At 45.8% G+C, this 20,918-nt stretch overlaps 1 protein-coding gene across 1 annotated transcript; it reads right to left on the bottom strand.

Moving 5' to 3' along the window:
* Positions 1 to 545: 545 nt before the first annotated feature.
* Positions 546 to 20,346, bottom strand: GTPBP1 (GTP binding protein 1). The gene is made up of 12 exons (XM_026102010.2): positions 20,115 to 20,346; positions 14,335 to 14,446; positions 11,698 to 11,878; positions 10,315 to 10,663; positions 9,734 to 9,857; positions 7,712 to 7,826; positions 7,129 to 7,273; positions 6,806 to 6,988; positions 5,884 to 6,019; positions 5,129 to 5,307; positions 4,430 to 4,627; positions 546 to 2,838 (listed from the first exon to the last, which is right to left on the bottom strand). The coding sequence occupies exons 1-12, from the start codon at positions 20,304 to 20,306 to the stop codon at positions 2,746 to 2,748; spliced, it is 2,007 nt and encodes a 668-aa protein (XP_025957795.1). The 5' UTR covers positions 20,307 to 20,346; the 3' UTR covers positions 546 to 2,745.
* Positions 20,347 to 20,918: the final 572 nt, after the last annotated feature.

The raw sequence follows: 20,918 nt of genomic DNA on the forward strand, positions 1-20,918 counted from the left end.
CCAACACTTACCTGTGTTAGGAAAGGCAGGAAAAGCCTTCATGAACTGCTTTGAGATCAACCAAGGAAGCAGGAAAAGGCCAGATCCAAGCTCTGGAGAGTCCCACTGTAGTTACAGAAACAGGTGAGGTGCAGATCACTGCAAGGGCCCAGTGAGCACAAGTTTACACAGGCAGTGAAAATACTGTGCAACACCTACATCCTGTAGTAAGACAAAGCATCTCAGCTGGAGCTGGCCCCAAATGATTTGCTGTAGCAGTGCTTTGCGTGCGCGCACATGTACGCGCACACACACAGAGCATGCAGGAGTTCTCATTTCACCACTGAGAAGCACTAAACCTTACACAAAATAGAAGCTGGAGGGACCATACAGAGCATCAGCCACAGCGCTCTCGTGGAATTCACTCCCTTGCCTTCGCTACAACTGCGGCCTCCTTTCGTAGCTAGCAAAGGAGTGTGGTGCCAGACAAACGCTCTTGTTCTGGCTTTCAGTGTGAAGGCTGCAAGCACTGGTTTTCCAGCAGGACAAAAAGCAACAAGACATACTTTAACTTCGAACAAACTTTTTTAAAATTTATTTTATAGATCACATCAGCCTGAGTGATCTTTGAATGCTGGTCACAAAAGAGAAATCACACCACCTCCTTCACATGAACTGAAGTAAATCCCCTTCTAGTCTCGGCAGTCTCCTTCATTTGGAGCATAAGGAATGGAGAAATAGAAAACTGCCTGGAACTCTCTGCTCCCTGCAGCAGCAGAGGGCAGTGAAATCAAATGCAGTTTGATGCTGCTACAGAGCCAGAACATAAACAGACCAGGCCTCCATGCTCTGCTAGCCAAATTTCACACCCCCTCACAATGTGGGTGCTATTAGTGTTGTAGCCGCCTATAGTTCCTCCCCAGGAGAGCACTGGTATTTAGGCACATAGCTTGGAAAGGACTGCCTAATCTCCCTACTTCCACCAATGCTCAGGCCACTACAGTCTCTAAGGCAGAGTACTCTCATCTCCAATCCATATCCCTCACCTCTCCCACATTGCTTAATGCTTTTGGAGTGTTGATATACCAGCATCAAGACATGTGCTCTCTCGCCCCAGAGCCTTAAGGCCTATTTTTGCTCAGCTGGCTTTAAAACCTATCTCAAATTACAAGGCAAAAGAGAATGAACTCCCTACTTCTAGTAACTGCCACACAGGAAATAAATTCCCCTCTAGAGAGGGGCAGAAACTTTAGTCTCCCCCTAATCAAAAGCATTTCATTGGATAAGGAGAACCTCAAAGAAAGAAACTGAGGCTGACTGCACATGCAGTGGAGAGCAACAATTTGCTTGTAATACCATCTCTTCCCTCAAGATGTTAATACACTCCCACTGCTCACCACAAGCCTGCAGAGGGCAAGTCTTGTCCTCCAGGGAGCAAAGTGAAGAGGCAGGGATAGAAGAAAAGAGGTAAGAACAAGCAGGGAATTGATCACTCACAGAGTCTGGGGTTAAAAGACATGATACTGATACCAAGTCAATTCATATAGTGTCTTTGCAGGGCCTTCCTGAAGAAGCCAGAACTTGTTATTTAAAAAAAATAAAAGGAAAGTAAGAAAAATTACCATGTACTTCCAAAGCCGAAAGTACTTTTTCAAGTTTGGTACCAGTTCATCATTGCCCTCTTTGTCCAAGAGAGAGGGATAACAAATCCAAGGTAGGACTTGTGATGGTATGGTTTGGCCAGCAAGTTCCAGAAGAGAGGTGGTAAATCTTGGAGTAGACAAAGCCACAGGAAGGTAGTATTTGCCTGCTGCCTCTGTTCCAAAGGTCTATTCCCACCTGTGATCACTGTCCGTCAAGGTAAGAAGGCTCTTTCTCTGGCTCAAGGGATGGACTGAGTGGTTCCTGCACCATATTCTTAATACTGTTAATTGTGCTGCCACAGCCTTGAGAGGCAGGTAGGATTTGCTCCAATATGCACCAAACAGACAACAGGAAAAGCACAGGGTGGAAAGGGGAACGGGATAGGCAAATGACTGCCCATTTAATCCTGTCTCTAATTAAAATCTTAACTGCTGTTAATGTATTTGAGCATATTTGGTATAGGATACCTCAACTTAAGATCAAGAACTGCTTTCCAATTTCACTCCTAAACCTTCATCTGGTGAATTTCCTTACCTTCAAACTTCAGTCACTACAACATTAAATTAACCCACTTAGAAACAGTTTAAGATGGGGAGAGTCCAGAACATACTTGGCACAGGACCATAGAGGTAAGGAATCAATGCCATATGGAGCCATCCTAGGCAACATGTTTTAACACTTGCAAGTCTGAAATTTCAGGTGTTTGATAGCCCCTGGATCTGAGACAGCATATAGGAGAGAGCAGCAAGTCCTCTAGACAGAGTGGTATCAGGGAGGAAGGAGGCAGCTAACTGGCTCTTCTCAGTTCTATCCAGACTCTCCTCGCATCTTCATGCACACAAAATATAATAAAAACTAATAAGAATAAAAACTAAGCCCATGATGTAAAAAATGTGTTGATGGGGGGGGGAAGAAGGTGTCAGTTGTTCAGTTCTGTGTGTCTTATCACCTTCATTAGCTTATAAGTTATGCTCCTCTCCATCATTTCCTTTGGGGAGGAGGGAGGAGATTCTTCTGCAGCAGATCAGCTGGGATGGGTTTTGGTTTAAGCTGCTCTGGATCTTTTGGATAAGAAATGAAGAGAAGGGGAGGAATTCCTCAGAGGGAGGAGGGGTAAGAAATTCAGCAGCCACTGGCAGGAGTCACACAGGCTCCCTGAGACTTCACTTTGTGGCGCTGACCCCCACGTCGCCGGCCTCCTCCTCCAACTTTTGACTGAAAAACAAGAAGAGAAGTTTTAGTGTGCAGTGACCACTGAATCAGAGTATCAACACAGCAGGAGTTCAAACAGACTATAATGCACATCCAGAAACTGTGAGGACACTTTTGACTGATCAGCTTTCTACCATTGCAGGAAGGAGGAAAGAGACAGACAGACACACCAAGAACCTTGGTCCTTTAAGCAGGACCTGATTTCCCAGTGTTCTGAACGCTTAACTTCCACAAGAGCCAGTGGGAGCTGTGAGGCTCAGCATCTGGGAAATCAAGGCCTCGGATTCCCTCAGCTTTGTAGGGAATGGAAGAAGAACCCCCCGCCCAGGACTCTCTTGCTAACATGACTCTGTTCCCAGACTCAGGCCAGCAAGCCCTCCATTCTCTTTTGAAGCAGATGAACTGTTGGTTTGAAATACCTTATTGCCCTCACGGGTGTGGGGCTCTTCATCCAGTGCAGGCTGAGGGGAAGCAGCAAGGAGAGAGAGACAGAGATAAGCAAGAGCAAAAGCAACACAGACTCTCAGAGGAAGGCATAAAACAAAGAGCAAGCTGGGAGCATTACTTACAACACCTCAGCAATGCTAGCTACAAAGACGAGGAGGAGTTGGAGGATCAGAAAGAAACCACAGGCATACACAAAAGGAGAGAACCCCTGTCATAGGGCCCTGTTCCAGCAGCTAGCCTGGCTCAAGAAGAAGGTGAGATTTGACAGAGGGCAACAAAGACGGTTAACATTAAGGGGAGGAACACTGACTAAGAAATCAAGTTGCTTGACAGAATCAGTTTCTGAACCTTTTGCTTACTAGATAAGTATACTAAAAGGAGAAGACCACACAATAAAGCTGATAAAGAGTTCCCAAAGCTTGCAATTAGAGCCAAGTTTTCCCTTCACTTCAGACCAGAAAGGCTGGGTATCCTTCCCACACAAGCTGAGAAATCCTAAGCAGAGAAGCAACTCAGACAAATTTCTAAATATTTAGAGCTAGAAAGAGAAAGGCCTTTCTTTCACCTTGGACATCTCCATCTTGCTTCCTCAAGAGGGCAGATGACCTGTGCCTGATATCACTATTTAGACTGTAGTTTCTCTAGGGTAGGAATGTTCTATTACTCATGTGGACAGCAGAGTCCCATTCTGTGACTATGGCTCTTAGATACTTTATTAGTACAGCTACTGGATATAAAGAGATTGCTCTTTTACCACAAGGACATCCAAGTAGTGGCCCAGAGAGGTCATGCAGTCTCCATCCTTGGAGGTTTTCAAGATACAACTGGTAAAACCCTGAGCAACCTGCTGTGACCTCATCACTAACCCTGCTTTGAGCAGGAGGTTGGCCTGTCTTCCCACCTGAATTATCTATGATCCTAAGCTGCTAGCTGCTGAAAGATCAGCTATGAAGAGTCATCCAGTCAGAGAATCCTGATCCCTGCTGTGAGACTACTCATATTCCAATTTGTTTCTGTCACGCATTAAGTCCCAAGGTGAGGGCAAGGCTGTGAGGGGATAATGCTTATAATTTAGAGCATCCTTCCCCCAACAGCAGGAAGACAGGATGCAAACAGCTAGGATAGACATGATACTTCTCTCACTTACCGGCAGTTGCAGGGCGGTAGGTGTCAATGGTGCTGCAGCTGTTGAGGGGGCCTCGTCCCCAGCTGGTGGGCCCCCAGCTGCTGTCCCAACTGGGGGCACACTATCCTCTCGTTTTGTTAGGGCTCCCTTCTTTGTTGACTGCATCTTTATCTGCTGTGGCTTGGAGTTCATTGGTGAGTTATTGGTGGTCTGGAGTAACTGCACGTAACAAAGAGAGAAGACAAAAGCAGCATTAAAACAGCTGGGGCAGTCCAGCAAGGTTCAGTGTTGCTTTTTAATAAAAAGCCTCAAAAGAATTGATACCAATAGCCAGCAGGAGAACAACACAGGCAGCAGCTGTTCAAAAGAACCTAAGCTGACCCACCAATGAGCCCCTGAGCTGCCCTCAAGAACCCCTGTAGGGCTGAAAGCTCCATTCAGCTGAGGTGATGCTCAGCTCTCCATGACATGACTCAAAAGGCACCAGCTAGGAGCTGTCAGAAAGAGCCTAAGCTCAAGAACTACAGGCATCTGACATCTCCACCTTCTCATTCTCTCATTCACACCAGCCAAGAGTCATCTGCAACCCATGTCAGGGCTGACATTTGTCATGGAAGGACAGCCTCTTCCCTCAATTCTCCAGAGTTATCCAGATTCTCCTGCTGGCTCCTCAGTGCCAAAAGTAGCTAATGGGCAAAAATTGAACTCTTCAGCCTTTACCTTAGTGATGGTACCCACAGCTTTGGTGCGGCCTTCACGGAAGACCAGCCGCTGGTCTATATGTAAATATTCTGGGGTTTTGATGAAGCGAAAGTGCACTGTGGCTTTATCCCCTGTTCGCAGGCAGTCCTTGTCCATGCTGAGAATCGTGGCCGTCTGGCGGATGCTGCCACAATGCACTGCAAATGTAATGCACAAAAGCTTTCAACAGTCAGTGCCATTAGTGAAACAAGCTTCAGACAGACATCTAAGGCAGCTCTTGCTACTTTATAGCTAACAGTATTGAGTATGAGATAAAAAAAATCTACTTTGTACTAAAGACCATATGGGTCACATGGCTGCCTTTGTTCAGTCCTCCAAAAGAAAACACGTCTAAGCTAGAGCAGTTGCCTTAGAATGAAGACTCTCCTGAGCGACCCTCAGCAGAACTCTGCACACCTAGCAGCTGGGCTAGAGGGCAGGCCAAATGAGTCTCTTAGCACGTGAAGCTGAAGAAATTCTGCACCACAGAGACCTGGCTCAAACAGGCTCTGAGTACACCTGGAGTCATAGATCTCCTTTTTACCTACAGCATCCCGTGCTCTTCTCTGTCACCTCCCTGCCCTCTAATACATGGCTTGGGGAGTTAATACAAGGAACTGTGGCTTATGCTCAGGTTGACACAGCCATCAGGAGCAAAATAACCTCAGGCTAGAGCTGATATAAACTGTTACTGCTGGGAAACAAAGAACATTAGACAACAGTGAGACACATACCCATAGCCTGATACCGTGGGCTGATGGTGGTGGGGTGATGGAGTACCAGAATCTCTGCTTCAAACTCCCAGGATGCTTGTGGGTTCAGGCGGGGGGACACCATTACCATGCCTTTCCGGATGGAAGAACGCTTGATCTAAAAAGAAGAGACACGAAAGAGCTGAGCTTGCTTCTCCTCCTGAGTGCCTCCAGGAGGATCCCAAGGGATTTTACAGATATTAATTCATGCCCACCAAAAGGCAAAGCAAGAGCTGTTTAGCAGCATGTAACAATGTTACGCATAGGTTGCAAAAACTAAGTTCAGTGGAAGTTTCTGAGGAAGTTTTAATCAGAGCGCTGGGAATGCTGGACACAGAGGAAAGTGTTAACTCACTGCTTTTCTAAAAGCAAAATATGCATCTTGGTTGTGCATTACCGAAATAGATGATCTCTCCAAAAGTGCAATGTTCACTAACACAAAATGATAGGCTTGAACGCATGGAGTTTGATATAGCTTAAGCTACATCATCTTAAAATCAGTGCAGCTCCTACTGACATAAGCCTTTCACAAGAGAAATTGCACTAACCTTTGCTAATTTTTAAAATTCAAATCTAGTCCTAACAGTTTAGAACACAAGTACTGTAATTATCCTGCCCAGGGCACTAATGCAGCTGCAAGCACAGAGGGACACTTTTCTTGCAACATTTCTTACAGATCTCCAGTGCTATTCCTTAGTACCTTGGGCCCCACTGCTATTACTTGGCACCTGTCAGGTGGAAGGATTGGGACATGGGACCTACAGAGGTTCCTTGTGATTTTATTTTGCTGCGAAATGAGGCAGCTGAGGTTTGCAGAAGCAGTTTGATTGCAGCTGAACTCCAAGAGCGCTCTGAAACTGGGAGGGTAGCTCCTGTTCTGGGGGACTGGCGCAGAACATCTCACCTTTTTCAAAGCAAAGGAGGCAGTCTGACCTCCGCGCACCTCTTTGACAGGCATTCTCTTGCGATGGATGGACTTGACAGCAATAGGTAGGAAGTTGCCAAGGGGATCTGGCCCCAGCAGCAGGGTGTCATTTAGTTTGATTAGACCTCTCAGCGTCGTCCCAGATACAACTGTTCCTACGCCCTATGCCAAAAAAGAAACATCAGTAATTGAGGTTTCTCAACCATTCTAGCAGAAGAGCTCTAGAACTCCCTCTCTAGGCAAGATACCCTCTTCAACCAAAAACACAGAACGGAAAATTCTCCTAACACTAGGCCCCTTACCGGGACAGAGTAAGTATCATCTATCTGGAATTCTGCTGGCTCTTCTTCTCTGTAACTGGTCCGTGGAGACAAGAGATTAAGAAACATCTTCAACAAATCCAGGTTCTCCCCAGTGACATTTGAAATCTGGAAAATCGGGCACATCCTGCAGAGCAAAATTGATGACAAAAGGAGTTAGTTGGCCTTCTTGCCTGGGATTCCAAGTGTAGGGAGACATCCAAAATCTTGGATTGAATTCAATACAAAGTGCTAGGAAGGGAGAACCTGGCAAGCAAAGTCAGATGGACAGCATTGCATGTTTGAAACCCTGCAACATTGTCTCTATCTTCCTAACGATATTTAGAAAGAGGTGTAAGGTTCCAGGATTGAGGGAAGCTGAATACCCTGAAGCAGCTTCTCATTTCTGTCTCAAATGGGAATGCTAGCAGGTCAGTCTCAGAATCAACATATTCTTATGCAATCAAGATGCCACAGGGCAAATACAACCTTAACACATCTAGATGATGGGACTCTTTTTCCATATCTTCTCACCCAGTCTCCAAGTAGGACCGAAAGACAAACGACTCTCCACTACTACCATTACCTCTCTGAGCTGAAGTTGGAGGCTGTTACAATGACATCATCCTTGCTCTGAACCAGGACGGGAATCTTCCTGCACCCTGGGGACTTCAGCAGTCGCTGTAACAGCTTCAGGGTTTCTTAAAGGGTGAAATGAACATTGTTAGGGCAGCATCTCCCCTCTTTACAAATCGCCTTTATTGGGTTTCCCCGAGGGAGACTGGTACTCTTGTCACGAACAGACTGGAGAAGGTGGCTAAAAGTGTGTGAGTGAGGCCATGTGTCTGTTGCAGCCAAGATGGGACTAAGGAGCCATTCTATCTCTTCGTTTTCATGCCAGCTAGCCTGCTGCCAAGTGACACTGTACATGAACATACATACATCTACAAGTGCAATACAATGAAGCAAAAGTTTTACAGTTGTCTCTTAAGAACTTAAAGCAGTTGCAAGATATTTCCTCTTCCTATAAAGGAATTCTTATATTAGATTTCATGAAAACCAGCAGCACTCAGAATTGAAATACTTGAGAACATGTGAACTAGAACTCAATTTTGCCCGAACAAACCTCAACACTTTCCCTGGCAATCAACCTGCCTTAGAAGGTTAGAGAAGCATGAAAGTGGTAAAGATGACCATCACAGACTAGGATAACGCAGGGGGAACAGAAACAGAAATAACTGTTTTCGGACAAATCTCCTGGTTCCCAAACTCAGTTTTCTTGCCTCTTTTTAATTTATTATCTGTTTAAGCCTCATAGCTGAGGCACCCAGCAGGGGCAATATCTGATGCACCAACAGAAAATAAGTCTCCTGCAAAGAACCTTGCAATAGATGAGGGGGAAAAAAGGCTAATAAGCACTTAAAACAGCAAATCGTTTATATTCTACAATTGTCATCCAATTAGATGATTTTTGTGAACTAATGAATGTCTATGGGAAAGTAATGTTTTGGGTACAGAAACACAAACATCTAATCATGCCATCTGGTCTTCACAGATACACTTGAACCAAATCTTGTGTCTATTTAATTTAAACAGAACATGACACCGGAGTGGCTTCTCCCAAGAGCAACTCTTCTCTCCTCACCCTTAGCCAAACATTTTCCTTCCTTCCTAGTTATTGATCATATGGCCAGGCCTTACACTTATTTGCCAAACTTCTATAAACAGAGATATTTAGATTATCTTTTGATCACGTGCTTCTGTTTACTTAAAACACATGTAGCATTTTTACAAAAATGAACAAAGTACAGATAGCACTGGGAAGATTCACCTTTCTGATTCTCAAGACTGCTACTCAAAATAAGCATTACTTCAAGTAACCGCAATATGTTCCGGAAGGTGTAAGAAACAAATCAGTCAAGAGAATTTCAAAGGTGAGAGTTAATCACAACCCGTGAAAACGTCAAGCATAAGCAAAGGGCCAATGCTGGGGTTAGAGGTACTGCTTTAACTGGTGCTGAACAAAGCGGTCACTAGCCCCTGCTGCTCATTGCCATTCCCAGTCTGTGTCTACTCCAGTCCGACTGCCAAAACCCACATTTGCAGCTGCTTTGAACCATGATTTATTAAGTGCTGGTTGGCTGTTTGGACAGATATGTACCTATGCCAGCAAATCTGAGATGTGTCCAGGTGAGCAGGATGTGACAAGCAGCTGACAGCAGTCACCTCTTCACCTAGCTGCTGTCAGAGAACAAGTCTAATCCCATCTTAAGATTACATTCAAACCGTGGGCAAAGAGAAAAGCAGGAGCTTTCAAATGAACATCCAGAGTATCCCCCCAGGTATGGATACCCAGAGACAAAGCAAAACAGTGACCCCAAACTTCTTCATTGCCCAGCTGAACTCCCCACACCTGGATAATTTGGAAATAACTGCAAGAAAACTGCCTTGCAAAATGAGGAGGGGAGAAAGATGGATTCCTAGAAGGTATTTAGGATATAGTCCAAACCAGGCAAAAAGTCCTTCTTCTAGCAATAATTTCTCAATCCAAGCAGTGGGCAACAGCACACCAGGAGGTAGGAAACACCCTTGAAAGAGCTACATTTACCTTGTAAGATGTTGGCAGGGCACATGTCAATCTTGGTCACCACAACAAAGACAGGAACGTTGAGTGCTAGTGCCAGGCCCAAGTGCTCCTTGGTCATTCCAACAATCCCAGCATTACTGCCAACCTACACCAGGAATACAGGATATGGTAAAGCAAATGTTCTTCCTGCAATGAGCTGGGTTACAGAGAAGGTCTTGTGTCAGATATGCAGTAGGTTGTTACTAGGGTGCTGAAGCATCACACTGGGACTATGTGTACAGACCCAGCTCTTTTCAAATGCTTTTGGACATACTGGTAGGAGAAGACACGCAGGTAGTAAGGACTTATTTCTCCTCGATTTTAACAAGGTGTTCTGTTTTTTTCAAGAATCATACATCTTGGATGTCAGTGTGACTGACAATCCTGGGGCACTTTCCTCAGAGTCCTGACTACATCCCTACAGTGGCTGCTGCTCTCCACCTCTGGAAGTTGCTGCCTCCCACACAATCCCCACAAGGACCTTGCAATAGGAAAGAAGTTGAAGAAATGTTACAGCTGTGAGCAATATCCTGCTGGTACTAAGCATCTTTCTTGCTACATACCATAAGCATGCAGAAGTCAGGTAAGTGGCCAGTCATGCCAAAGACAGTGGTTTTCAGGTACTTTTCATGACCAGCGAGGTCAATGAAAGTTATGACCTTGGTGGATTTCTCACAGATCTTGGTCCATTCCAAGCTGCCACCATGGCTGTCAGGCTTGTTCACCACGTTGCCCTCACTGTCGAAGCCCAGAATATCATTGCCCACACTACTGGTGCGGCCTGATTCAATCTCATGCTTATGTCGGAAGAGCTTTTGCCGAGCAAAGCCTCGGCCATTGTCTAGTTCGCCATGTGTCAAGACGCCCAGCAGTGTGCTCTTTCCTGCATCCACATTTCCAACCACTGCTACCCTGGAAGGGAAAGGAAAAAGGAGCCTGGTAAAATCTGACACCTGAAGGAAAACACACCACCAGTTCTGCAAATATTTAACTTTATTCTCACCAACATCCAAACAGAGATTCAAAAATGTTAGATCTTCACAAGCACAGCAGAGATTCTTTAGTGGTTGTTAGTTAACAGGAGAGATCATTCTGAATCAAGATTGTAGAAACACATCACTGGTGCCCAGGATACAGAGAGTAGAATTCAGGATTGCTTAACGCTATACACAGTATAAATCTCTCCCAGTTCCTAATCTCTGCAATCAAACACATGTACTTTGCCAATTCAAAAGAAAAGTCTAAATCCCAGCTTGGTCTTCCTGGAACACCTCTGCTTTTACATCTTCCTCATGTTGCAATAGCACCAGATACTACAGAAAGCACTGGAATTCAATTGCTCTGTTCCCAGAAAAGGCAAGGCTCATACAACAATGCACCCTTGACCAAGGGAACCATTTCTGGGGGGATACCCTTTCCTACAGCAGCCTCCTTCCTGTCTCCGATAAAAGTTGCCATTACGACTGTTGGCAAATGTTGGAAAATCCATTCCATTCAAGTCTGGGCAGACTCTTAAGTTGCATTATATAAGCTATAAGATGTCCATTAAAAGGTGACTTGGATCACCGCAACCTTGGAATAGAATTGAACCATTAATCACAAGAATTTTATTCCAGCAGCATGTATACACCCACACACACATATACACAGGAGTCCCTGCTGGGATTCAAGCACACAAAAGATCCCCAAGACATGAAGCTGTCACCAGACAACAACAGCCCTCAACTAAATACAGGCAAATCTCCACAAACAGTTTGTACACAAAAGAAACAGCAACAACAACAAAAGGATTTAATTAGCAAGGAGTGGTCAAGCTCAATTCCCTTTGTGGGGTGGCTACAACACCCAGACTCCAATCAGCATTGCTGGCTCAGCATCGTTGACTGCTCACATGGTAAAAACGCAGCCAGGGTGCTGACTAACCCTGTCTCCACCCGGCTCCTCACCTGACCTCCAGGAAGTCGTTGTCACCCATACGTTTCCGAACAAGGTAGTCGCGCACCTTGCCCCCTGCTTCCTGGTGCTCCCGCAGAAGGATCACATCTGCCTCAATCTGCTCTGCCATGCTCTTCAGCGTAGCATAGGATGCTTCCATGTCTGCCTCACTCAGACCATATTCAGTCCCATCTAGCAAAAGGTTGAGGAAGCAAAGGACAGACAGTGAGCACCACCTTGCAACAGCCAGCAGCAATTTCATTCTGTCTGGGACTTTCACACTGATCAGGATTTACACATGGACTGGAGACATCAGCCATGTAAAAAGATTAAGCACCCTTCACCCAAAAGAAAAAAGATGATCACTGTAAGTCTTAAAATACATTAGAAAGGCACTATCTTTCATCTAGAAGTTTTCTTTACAACTACTACGAATAAAACTTAGGGTTTGGCAAGAAAGATCCATTTCTGTCTAACTTGCTTACTTCACATGTTGAAGAGTATTTTGTGTACAATTTCCTTCATACGGTCAGACAGAAAATCTCCTCCCCCATTGCAATAGAAGAAAAAACATTAACAAAAGGAGAGCTCTGACTAAAACATCACCATAGCTAACTAGTGGCAGTTGGACCAATTTAAACAAACAGCTTATTTTATAAAACCACATCCCAAGCCCATTTTTCTGCAGGTTTGGCCTGCACAGCAATTTCTTTAGCCCCCACACACCCCAGCTAAAACAATGTTTTTGGCCTGTCTCACTGCTTTCACCCTGGCACTTGAAAGAAATGCTGCCAAGTACACAGGAGGCCAGGAAAAAACAAGGAGCCACTGCTGCCTCTGAACAGCTTTCCTAAGCAAAGAGCTGACAGCCATGGCAAGCCAGTGGTGACTGCCTAGGCAGCTTAAACACTGCCACATCTCTCAGCTGCTCTCCTACCTCAAGTGCTAAGAAGCTGCACAGATTTCCTACTGGGATCTCCAATTTGGGTAAAAAAAAAAAAAAAAAAAAAAAAGCAGAGGAAGGTGGAGAGACACACAGCACCTGGAAGACCAGAGCTATTTCTGTGTAGTCCTTCGTAAGCATGGCTGTGTCATCAGCTGGTAAGCAGTAACTGCACTTTGCACAACAAGTAGAGTTGTTGGGCGAGACTGGGAAGTTGTTGAGATGGTGGAGAAAACAAAAGGCACCAGGGTTGGGGTCCTGGTTTAGAGAAGTGGAATGAAAAGCAGGGGAAGGGAGAGAGAAGGAACTGCAATGAAAGTGAAGGCTCAATGCTGGTGAAGCAGTGAGCCACCCAGCAGTCTTCACTGGCCCCACAATCTTCTGAAATGGGTATCCATGATGATCAAAATCATAGACATTCATAGTGAGTGAGAAAGAGACTTTGGCTAGAACATCAAGATTTTTTCCTTTGGGTTACCAGTCCCAATAGCCTCAATCTACAGAAAAGACCCCCATCTTTCTCAAGTATTCAGTAGCCTGAAATGAAGTCAGATGTCTTAGCTCATATTTTAAGAAATAAGTGCCTATTTCTAAGCACATCATCACAATCACCAATGAACCTCCTCATGAAACATCCTAGAAGGGAAAGTACTTACTAATCCAACCAGCTAGATCTACCCTGCACATGTGGTTATCTCAAATGCCAGGGAATCAGACCACACATGGGAAGTTTGCTTGGATGCAAGAGCATTATCCCTGTGATACTGGCTGGGTGACCACTGGGCATCTAATCCTGGCTTCTCTTCTGCATCTGGTGCTTTGCAAGACACCAAGAAAACCCAACACACACAGTTCTGAGGAAGTGTATCTCTCTCCCTCCATTACCTCAGCCAACTCTGGCACCGAAGCCCAGTGTTTTCTACTCTTCCCCAAACCTAGTAAATAGTAGAACTCCCAGTCATAAGTTGATATCCAACAGATATTTAATACATTCAAAACATGTGTTTTGCTTTATGATAGCCTTAGACAACTTATTTTGCATTCAGAAAAGAAACTTCTATTTCTAAGCAAGGCCATGTTCAATATTGTTCATCAGTATCAAATGCAAATAATTGAACCGTGAAAGACTACAAAGAAAAGGTAACCTGCACTAAACTAGAAAATCTACAAAGGGAAATGACTGCAGTCACCGCTAAAGAATGTGACATTAAAGGCATCATGCTTAGAAGAGGAATGCCTTCCTCTACACAGTACAGGAAAACTAGCAAACACTACCAGAGAAAGTCAGCAGCAGATATTTTGGCTGTCTGAAATATTTCCAATTACCTTCCTGTGTGGTAAAAAAAGAGTATTGTTATTTCAATGGAGAAGCAAACAAAAGCAGGCATAACATGACCTCCATCATATCCAAACTGATAGTGTAATTTCAGATCCTTCACCTTTTCCTGGCATGCCCGGATAACTTATGCCTTATTTCAAAAAAAAAAATTTATGATTTTATATAAAAAGTATGTACAGCTCTTCCAGATAAGGCAGTTGCTGGCAGGGATGGAAAAAGAATCTATCCCATATGTTCTTTTTTATATTTCATGGAGGTTTCCAAGTTCTTCTGGAACCTATCTTCATCAGCAGTCCAGCTAGATGAACAAGGCTTTTCTCATAACATTGATGTTCCCTGTTGTTTTCCAGAGGAAGCTAAACTCACCTGATCCTTGTCCAATGACATAGATGGTCTCCCCACATCCTTCATCGATTCTCTCTGACATCTGCCGGAGCAAACTATCATACTGCTCTGAAGTTGGACTCACCATCACCAGCTGGAAAAAAGATTAAATATTCAATTTGCAGATGTCAAGCAAAGAGTTTCAAAACCAGCTTCAGTTATAAGGACAACCAATCAATGCACTTTATTGAAAAAGGAGGGCTCTTTTCCAAAGATCACTTTCTGTCTTTTTTTTTTTTTTAAATATCAACTTTGCTGACAGCTATTTTGTCATTTATTATGACAGCGTGACGCTGCAAGAGGTTGTCAGAGCTCTAATTTGTTTATGACAGAAGACTTACTTCAAAGCAAGTAAGTAAGAATACCAAGGATCTCATTTTGAGGTAAATGTGGCTTTAAAACATTGGTTAAGTGAACATCCCACTTTTACTTCCACGTAATGCGTTTTCTTGCAAGGAAAGCAGAAAAGGTTTTCCTCCAAAAATTGCTTAGCTAGTTACTCAAACCAGCCTTCACTGCCTACTGTGCTGCTGTCCCCCAAAGCATGATGGGACAGCCAGAGGAAGCTAGCCAGGTAGCACACCTAGGCATCAAAACCTAGAGTGTCTTATAAGTCTTTCACATATATGATTTCCCCTTTTGTTTTCCAAGGGGACAGAGGAGCAGGAGAAAACACACATCGGGATTATTTTCAAATTCCTAACAAAACTTTAGGTACTTCACCACATCACAATGCTGACAGACAGACACATAAGGCAGTTTGTACAAGCATAGTCAGACATTTCACCAGTGGAGAGCTGCAGTTTTGCAAGCCAGCAGCTGTGTCACCAACAAGCTTTGACTGCAATTATTGCAGCAACGACAACTTCTTTGACCTTTCCCTGCAGATGCATCAAGAGAAAGAAAAAGTGGAGAGAAACAAAGAGGAAAATGAGGACAACAGGACAGTGCATCAGGAAGGACTTTTCTCCAAACAACCTCTTTCTGTGCAGCACCATTTGTGGCAGAAGGCTGTGTCAAACAGCTGAAGACACTCGCACAGAGATCTCCCCTGAGTCACCACAATGGTGGTGTGGCAGTGGCAAACCAAGGATACCTTCATCATCCATTCAGGATCACATGGCTATTTGGTCTCTGGCTACCTCCATGACTACAAATCTGCAGATAACCAAGCACCCTGGTACAGCAATTCAATAGCTGTTGTGATTGACATCTGTACTGTTGTTAGAAAGGCTCTTTTAATAGCAGTTTTAAGAGCTACCACCTACTGACAGCCCTACAGGCAGGTGCTCCTGTGCCACACTACAATAGTCAGTGAAATCCATACTTTCACTAGCTATTCTAACACACACACTACCAAATCAAGACCATAAAGACATATTTCTCTCCATTATGCACCAAGGCCAGTCTGAAACCTGCACTAAGTTTTCCTAGAACACATGGTTTACAGCAATTCACATTTACATCTTCAAGCCTGCCCAATATTCTCTACCTAAAGAGCCTGACTTGCTAGCATAGCCAACTCAATGCACATTCAAGAGGAATTACCTCTACTGTCATAGGGAATGAAGCCCTTTATTAGAAATTATGGGTGTAATAGGACCAAAAAGCCCATACCTACTGCTTAAGCAGCTTTCAAAACTATAGTGATGCATGCATCCGGAAAACTGAAGCACAGATAGCAAGTGCTAATTAAAAGGCTCGAGACAGCCAAAGCAATACTTTCCTCAGCTGTTAATGGTTACACAGAACATGCATGTGTTTCCAAGTGCCAGCCAGACAGCTACAAAGGAGACAATTGCCTTCACATACCTGCTTTAGATGTGTGCCCTATCTAAGGCTCTGAATTACTTGATATGGTCTGCAAAGCACTAGGGGTCACAAGGCAGTCTGATCTGCAGTGCTACATAGTCTCTCTTTGATGCTACAGAGGATTGGGTTTTGCCTTTATTAGTGATTTTTTTCATAAGAGACCACTGGATGTAAATTTACTGAGAGGAGAGTCAGCAATGATTTAGAGGCTTGATCAGGACAGGAATGGGAGCCTGTGTGTTGACATGTAGAGCTTGTTTTGCCTAGTGAGCACTTTCAAGAATTCCTGGAAGCACAGGAGACAGGCTCACTGTTTAGGCTAATGCACAAGCATTGTTCAGTGACACAGGAGGATCTATTAAATAGGTTCTTGTATTCATAAAGATCAATAAAATAACAGAGGGGTCATCAGTGTAAAGACACACTTTAACTTCAGTTTCTTCAAGTCTGAGCACAAGCTTCATTTTTCTGAGTTCAAATGCTTCAGCAGTGAGAGTGGGCAGGGTGTTGACTAAAATACCAGGGGCATTTCAGCTGAGCAGTTCACTGCAGCCTTTCTTCATGATGCCAGGCAGGAGGGCTGGGGGGCTGAAACAGCATGGCATTCGTGCATGTTCAGCTTGCACAGATCAGAATTCTGCTCCCCCACCCTGTTGCTTTCACTGCCATGCAGGAAGGACCTGCTGAAGGGTGTTCCTGCTGTTAGGGGCAACAGTTTGCCACAGGAGTCCTCCAAAGCCTACCCTGAGGCTGATGAAGCTTGCAGCTGATGTGATTTAGTGGGATGTCAAGAGAAGGATGTGCAGAACAAGTAGCAGCTTTTGTGGATCACACCTTCCAATGCTGTTCAGTATTCCTAAGAGCTGCCTCTGCATCTCCCCAGCCATTTCTGCAGTTTCCTAGGTCACTGCAAGAGCTTATTTGCTGTTTTGAAGATCCCTTTCCTCTAGCTCCCTGGACAGTGGGAGCCTGTTCTTTGCCAACTCCTTGGTCGGAGAGAGGCCCTCCATCTTGACCTCTGTTTTTTTTGCTTTTCACCTTTGAGAAATCCCCTCCATGCTCGCACTGTGTATTCTTGTTTTTCAGAGGTTTTCAAAGTCAAAATTTTTCACTTTTGTTCTTTCAACTTTGCCAGGCATTGAGCAGTTAACAGTAGGAGCCATATGGGTCTAGCATCCTCAGATTTCCTATAGGGTAAAAAAGTAACAACCAGTTATTGTTTTATTCGCAGAATAGCAGCAAATAAAAATGTCTCAAGTTTGAGATACCATTTCTAAAGTCCCTTCCCAGTCTCTGAGGAGAGGAGACTTTTCCCACCTTTCCTCTGATTAGCTTTGGAACTGACACAGGGAAACTCCATATACCAGAAATGGGTAGAAGCTACAGACAGTCAGCTGTCTGAGCTTACTCCAGAAGGGAAGATGGACTATGCCATTCTGTGCTGCTCATGAGCAAGGAAGAGGCCAATTAACAGTAATTTCAAGACACCAATGAGACCAAGCTAAGGTTATATCAACACTTCTGCAGGCAGTCCTAACAAAAGATGCATTCCCTCTCTGTGAGGTAGACAAACCATTTCTAAAGTCTAAGGGCAAACCAAATACTATGTGGTCTGTAGTGCTGATGTTTGTTGGAATGATCCCTTCTGACATTTTGCATGGCTGGAAGGCCTTGGGAAATTAGGGTAAAGGCAACGCTGTGCCTTGCTATATTTCAGTCTCACATCCACACCTTCTGTAATGTAAGTTTTTGCTTCCTATTTCCTGTGGACATACATACGTCAAGTGCTATTCATGTTTTGTAGTCACTGTAGACCTAATATAAGTAAAGAACATTTGTGCCTCACTAAAAGCTCTGTGAGATATGCTTTTGATCTGAAGGTTGATTATTACTGCAGTGTATTTTTACTGAAGGGAAAACAAACACCCATTAAGATGAATGTGACAATGAATTTGTGCTGATGAATGGAATTGTTTGCTTGATCAACCAACATGGTGTACTTGATAATAGAACCCGAAAGTGTTCTTCTCTAAAAAGAGCACACCCTACAATGAGAGCGTTGGGGGCAGGGGGAGGAATGAGGAGAGAGGACTGGCAGAAAAGTATATAAGAGTGGTGGTGGGTCACACCAGAACAGAAGAAACAGCTAGCAAACAAACTGCAGTGGGAATCACTGTTTTAAGCAAAAAGCGGAGGGCAGCAATTCAGCTGGGAAGACAGAAAAGATAATGTGGAGAGTGGAGAAGTGGGAGTGGGAAGAGGAGGCGAGGCTAAGCTTTTGCGTTCTCATCATATGGGATTGTTGCTTTGAGCACAGAGCAGGAGACTAACTTGGAGAGATGGGGCAGAGCTCATAGTCTTAGCTCTCATCCCCAAGATTGGGATGAATGAGAGCTCCAGGAAAGAGCTTGCAGGTGTATTCTGCCATAGGGAGCACAAATAACTTGCAATAAAGCAGAACTGCTTACCTGTCACCTCCACAGCACCTGCAGATTTCTAGGAATGGAAGACAGGCTGACAACACAAGTGGTGTTTGCAGGAGAAAAGCATCCGCTTCTCTTCTTCACAGAGATTTGGTCAGATTCCTGGTTGTCAACAATCAGTGACACAGTCCTCAGCATCCTCCTGTGCCCTCTTCTGCATCAGTCACATCCAAGATAAAGCACAGGTCGATATTGGCATTCTGTATCAAAATCTTGTCCAACTCATTAAGACATGAACAGGTGGCTCAATAGATACTGCAGGTTTGACTTCTGTTCTTTACTTTCTTCTAAGACATCTTCATAATGTTTGTTTTAACACAGCACCACATTGCAAAAATATTTCAGTCATCCACTCATTTCTACATCCACACACCAGACTTCCTCTCTCTTTGCTTCTCCACAGAGGGCAAGAAAGTCCAGGACTTTGAAACAACTTCAGCTGGAAGCATGAAGAGGAAGGATGACAGAGAACTAGAAGGAAACACTAGCTATACTGACTTCTAAAGCACATAATTACAAGCAGACAAAATCAAGTTGTCAGTAAGCTTCAGAGCAGTACATGGCATCTGGATACTGCAAACCCTTGGCAGCAAAGGGCAAACTAGTGAAGACACCAGCCAACTGGGACAAAATACAAGGCAGCTTGAAGACCACCAGTGTAGTTTGTGGCAGGCTCCAGCATGCACATATTACTACAATGCACCTTCCCACAAGACGGAAGTGAAAGTTGATGCTGACAGAAATGAGACCATCACACAGTTTTGTCACTTGAATCCCGGCACAGAGCTGCTTAACGCAGACAAACCTTTTTGTGCTGCTGCAGCCTGGCTTGCAAGAGTAAGGCACCCTTGTTGCTGAGCCCTTGTGCTCAAAAGTTACAAGCTCTCACCTGCTTTTAAGACTCTGAAGAAAGCCCGGGGAAGTAGTACGACTGGCACAAAAGATAACTACGGAGATCCAGCATAAAGGAAAAAGCGTTAGTGAGACATTAAAGCAGCTGCCAGCTCCAAACCCTGCACTTTCCAAGAGGACGCAACACCCACCGTAGGCGCTTCCCCAAGGGGGGTAAGGAGCAGGAAGAGGGAGCCAGGGAGCACCCTCCCTTCCCGGCCAGGGAGCAGCTCGCTTCCAGCACTACTCACAACTCAACTTTGTCTGGCTTTTTCCTCCTCCCCACGGCGCCATGCGCCGCGGGAAGGCTCTGCCCTCCGCCCCAGCCCAGGGCGAGGGCTGGGGGCACCCCTCGGCTCTCGGCTTCACCCCGGGCCCCCTCCGCGGGGGGCCCGGCGGGGGCGCGCCGGCAGGGGGATGCGCGGCCCCGCACCGCCCCCCGAGGCGAGGGGAGCGCGGAGGGGAGCGACAGGCCGCCCCGCTCCCCCCGTCGAGGCGGGGGGGCAACCGGCGGCGAGAGGGAAGAGCGGGGCCCGGCGGGGCGGCCGCCGCCGCCCGTCCCCCCGCCGGGCCTACCTTGCTGGTGAGGTCGATCTCGGGCTCGCCGTTGAGCGCCTCGCCGTCCTCGGCGTCGAAGGCGGCGCGGAGCGGGCAGGCGGCCGCCGCGATGCGAGGCCCCCCACCCGGCGAGCCGGGCTCTGGGGCGAACATACAGGCCGGCACCGGGGAGCCTCCCATCGGGGATCGGCTCCGCTCCGCCGCCGCCATCTTGCCCGCCCCGGGAGGCGCGGCCGCCCCGCCCCGCCCCGCCCCCAGCCCCAGCCCGCCAAGGAGGCTCGCGGGGGATTCGGGCGCGCCCAGCCAATCGCCAGCAGGGGAAGGGGGCAATTAGCTTATAGCCATGACAACGGCGGGCGGGACCGAGGCTATTCATAAGGAGGGCCACGCCCCCGTGAAGCGCGCGAAGCCAATGGGAGCACTACTGCCAGCTCGACTTGTTCTCTCTCTCTCTCTCTCTTTTTCTCTCTTTATATATATACATATATATATATATATATATATATACACACACACACCACACCCACTGTAGAGCGCGCTGGAGCCGGCGCTTCCTGCCCAATAGGAGAGCAGGCCCTCATGACAAGCAACCATAAAAGCCAATCAGAAAAGAAAGCTCGAGCGACGGGGTGGGATTAAGCCTCTGTCTAAGGTGGGCTGGGCGTGTCCTTGTGGGCGGGTACTCTCCCTCGCTGGCCAATAAGAAAGAGAATTTTTTTCACGGACAGTTGTGTGAGCCAATGGCATGGGAAGAAAGCGCGGCCGAGGCCTTGCGAGCGCCGGGCCCGGCTGCTCGGCCCGGGGCTCCGCGGAGGCGGGGGG

This window comes from Dromaius novaehollandiae, chromosome 1 (assembly GCF_036370855.1).
Source record: "Dromaius novaehollandiae isolate bDroNov1 chromosome 1, bDroNov1.hap1, whole genome shotgun sequence".
In the NCBI taxonomy this organism is placed as follows: domain Eukaryota; kingdom Metazoa; phylum Chordata; class Aves; order Casuariiformes; family Dromaiidae; genus Dromaius; species Dromaius novaehollandiae.

Excerpts from the sequence above, each read along its gene's own strand:
- GTPBP1 (XM_026102010.2), bottom strand. The coding sequence starts at position 20,306 with ATGGCGGCGGCGGAGCGGAGCCGATCCCCGATGGGAGGCTCCCCGGTG. Across the intron at positions 7,274-7,711 it reads TCCAACTTCAGCTCAGAGAG|GATGTGCCCGATTTTCCAGA; the intron begins GTAATGGTAGTA and ends TTTGCTCTGCAG. Across the intron at positions 4,628-5,128 it reads CTGTGGGTACCATCACTAAG|TTACTCCAGACCACCAATAA; the intron begins GTAAAGGCTGAA and ends TGTTACGTGCAG.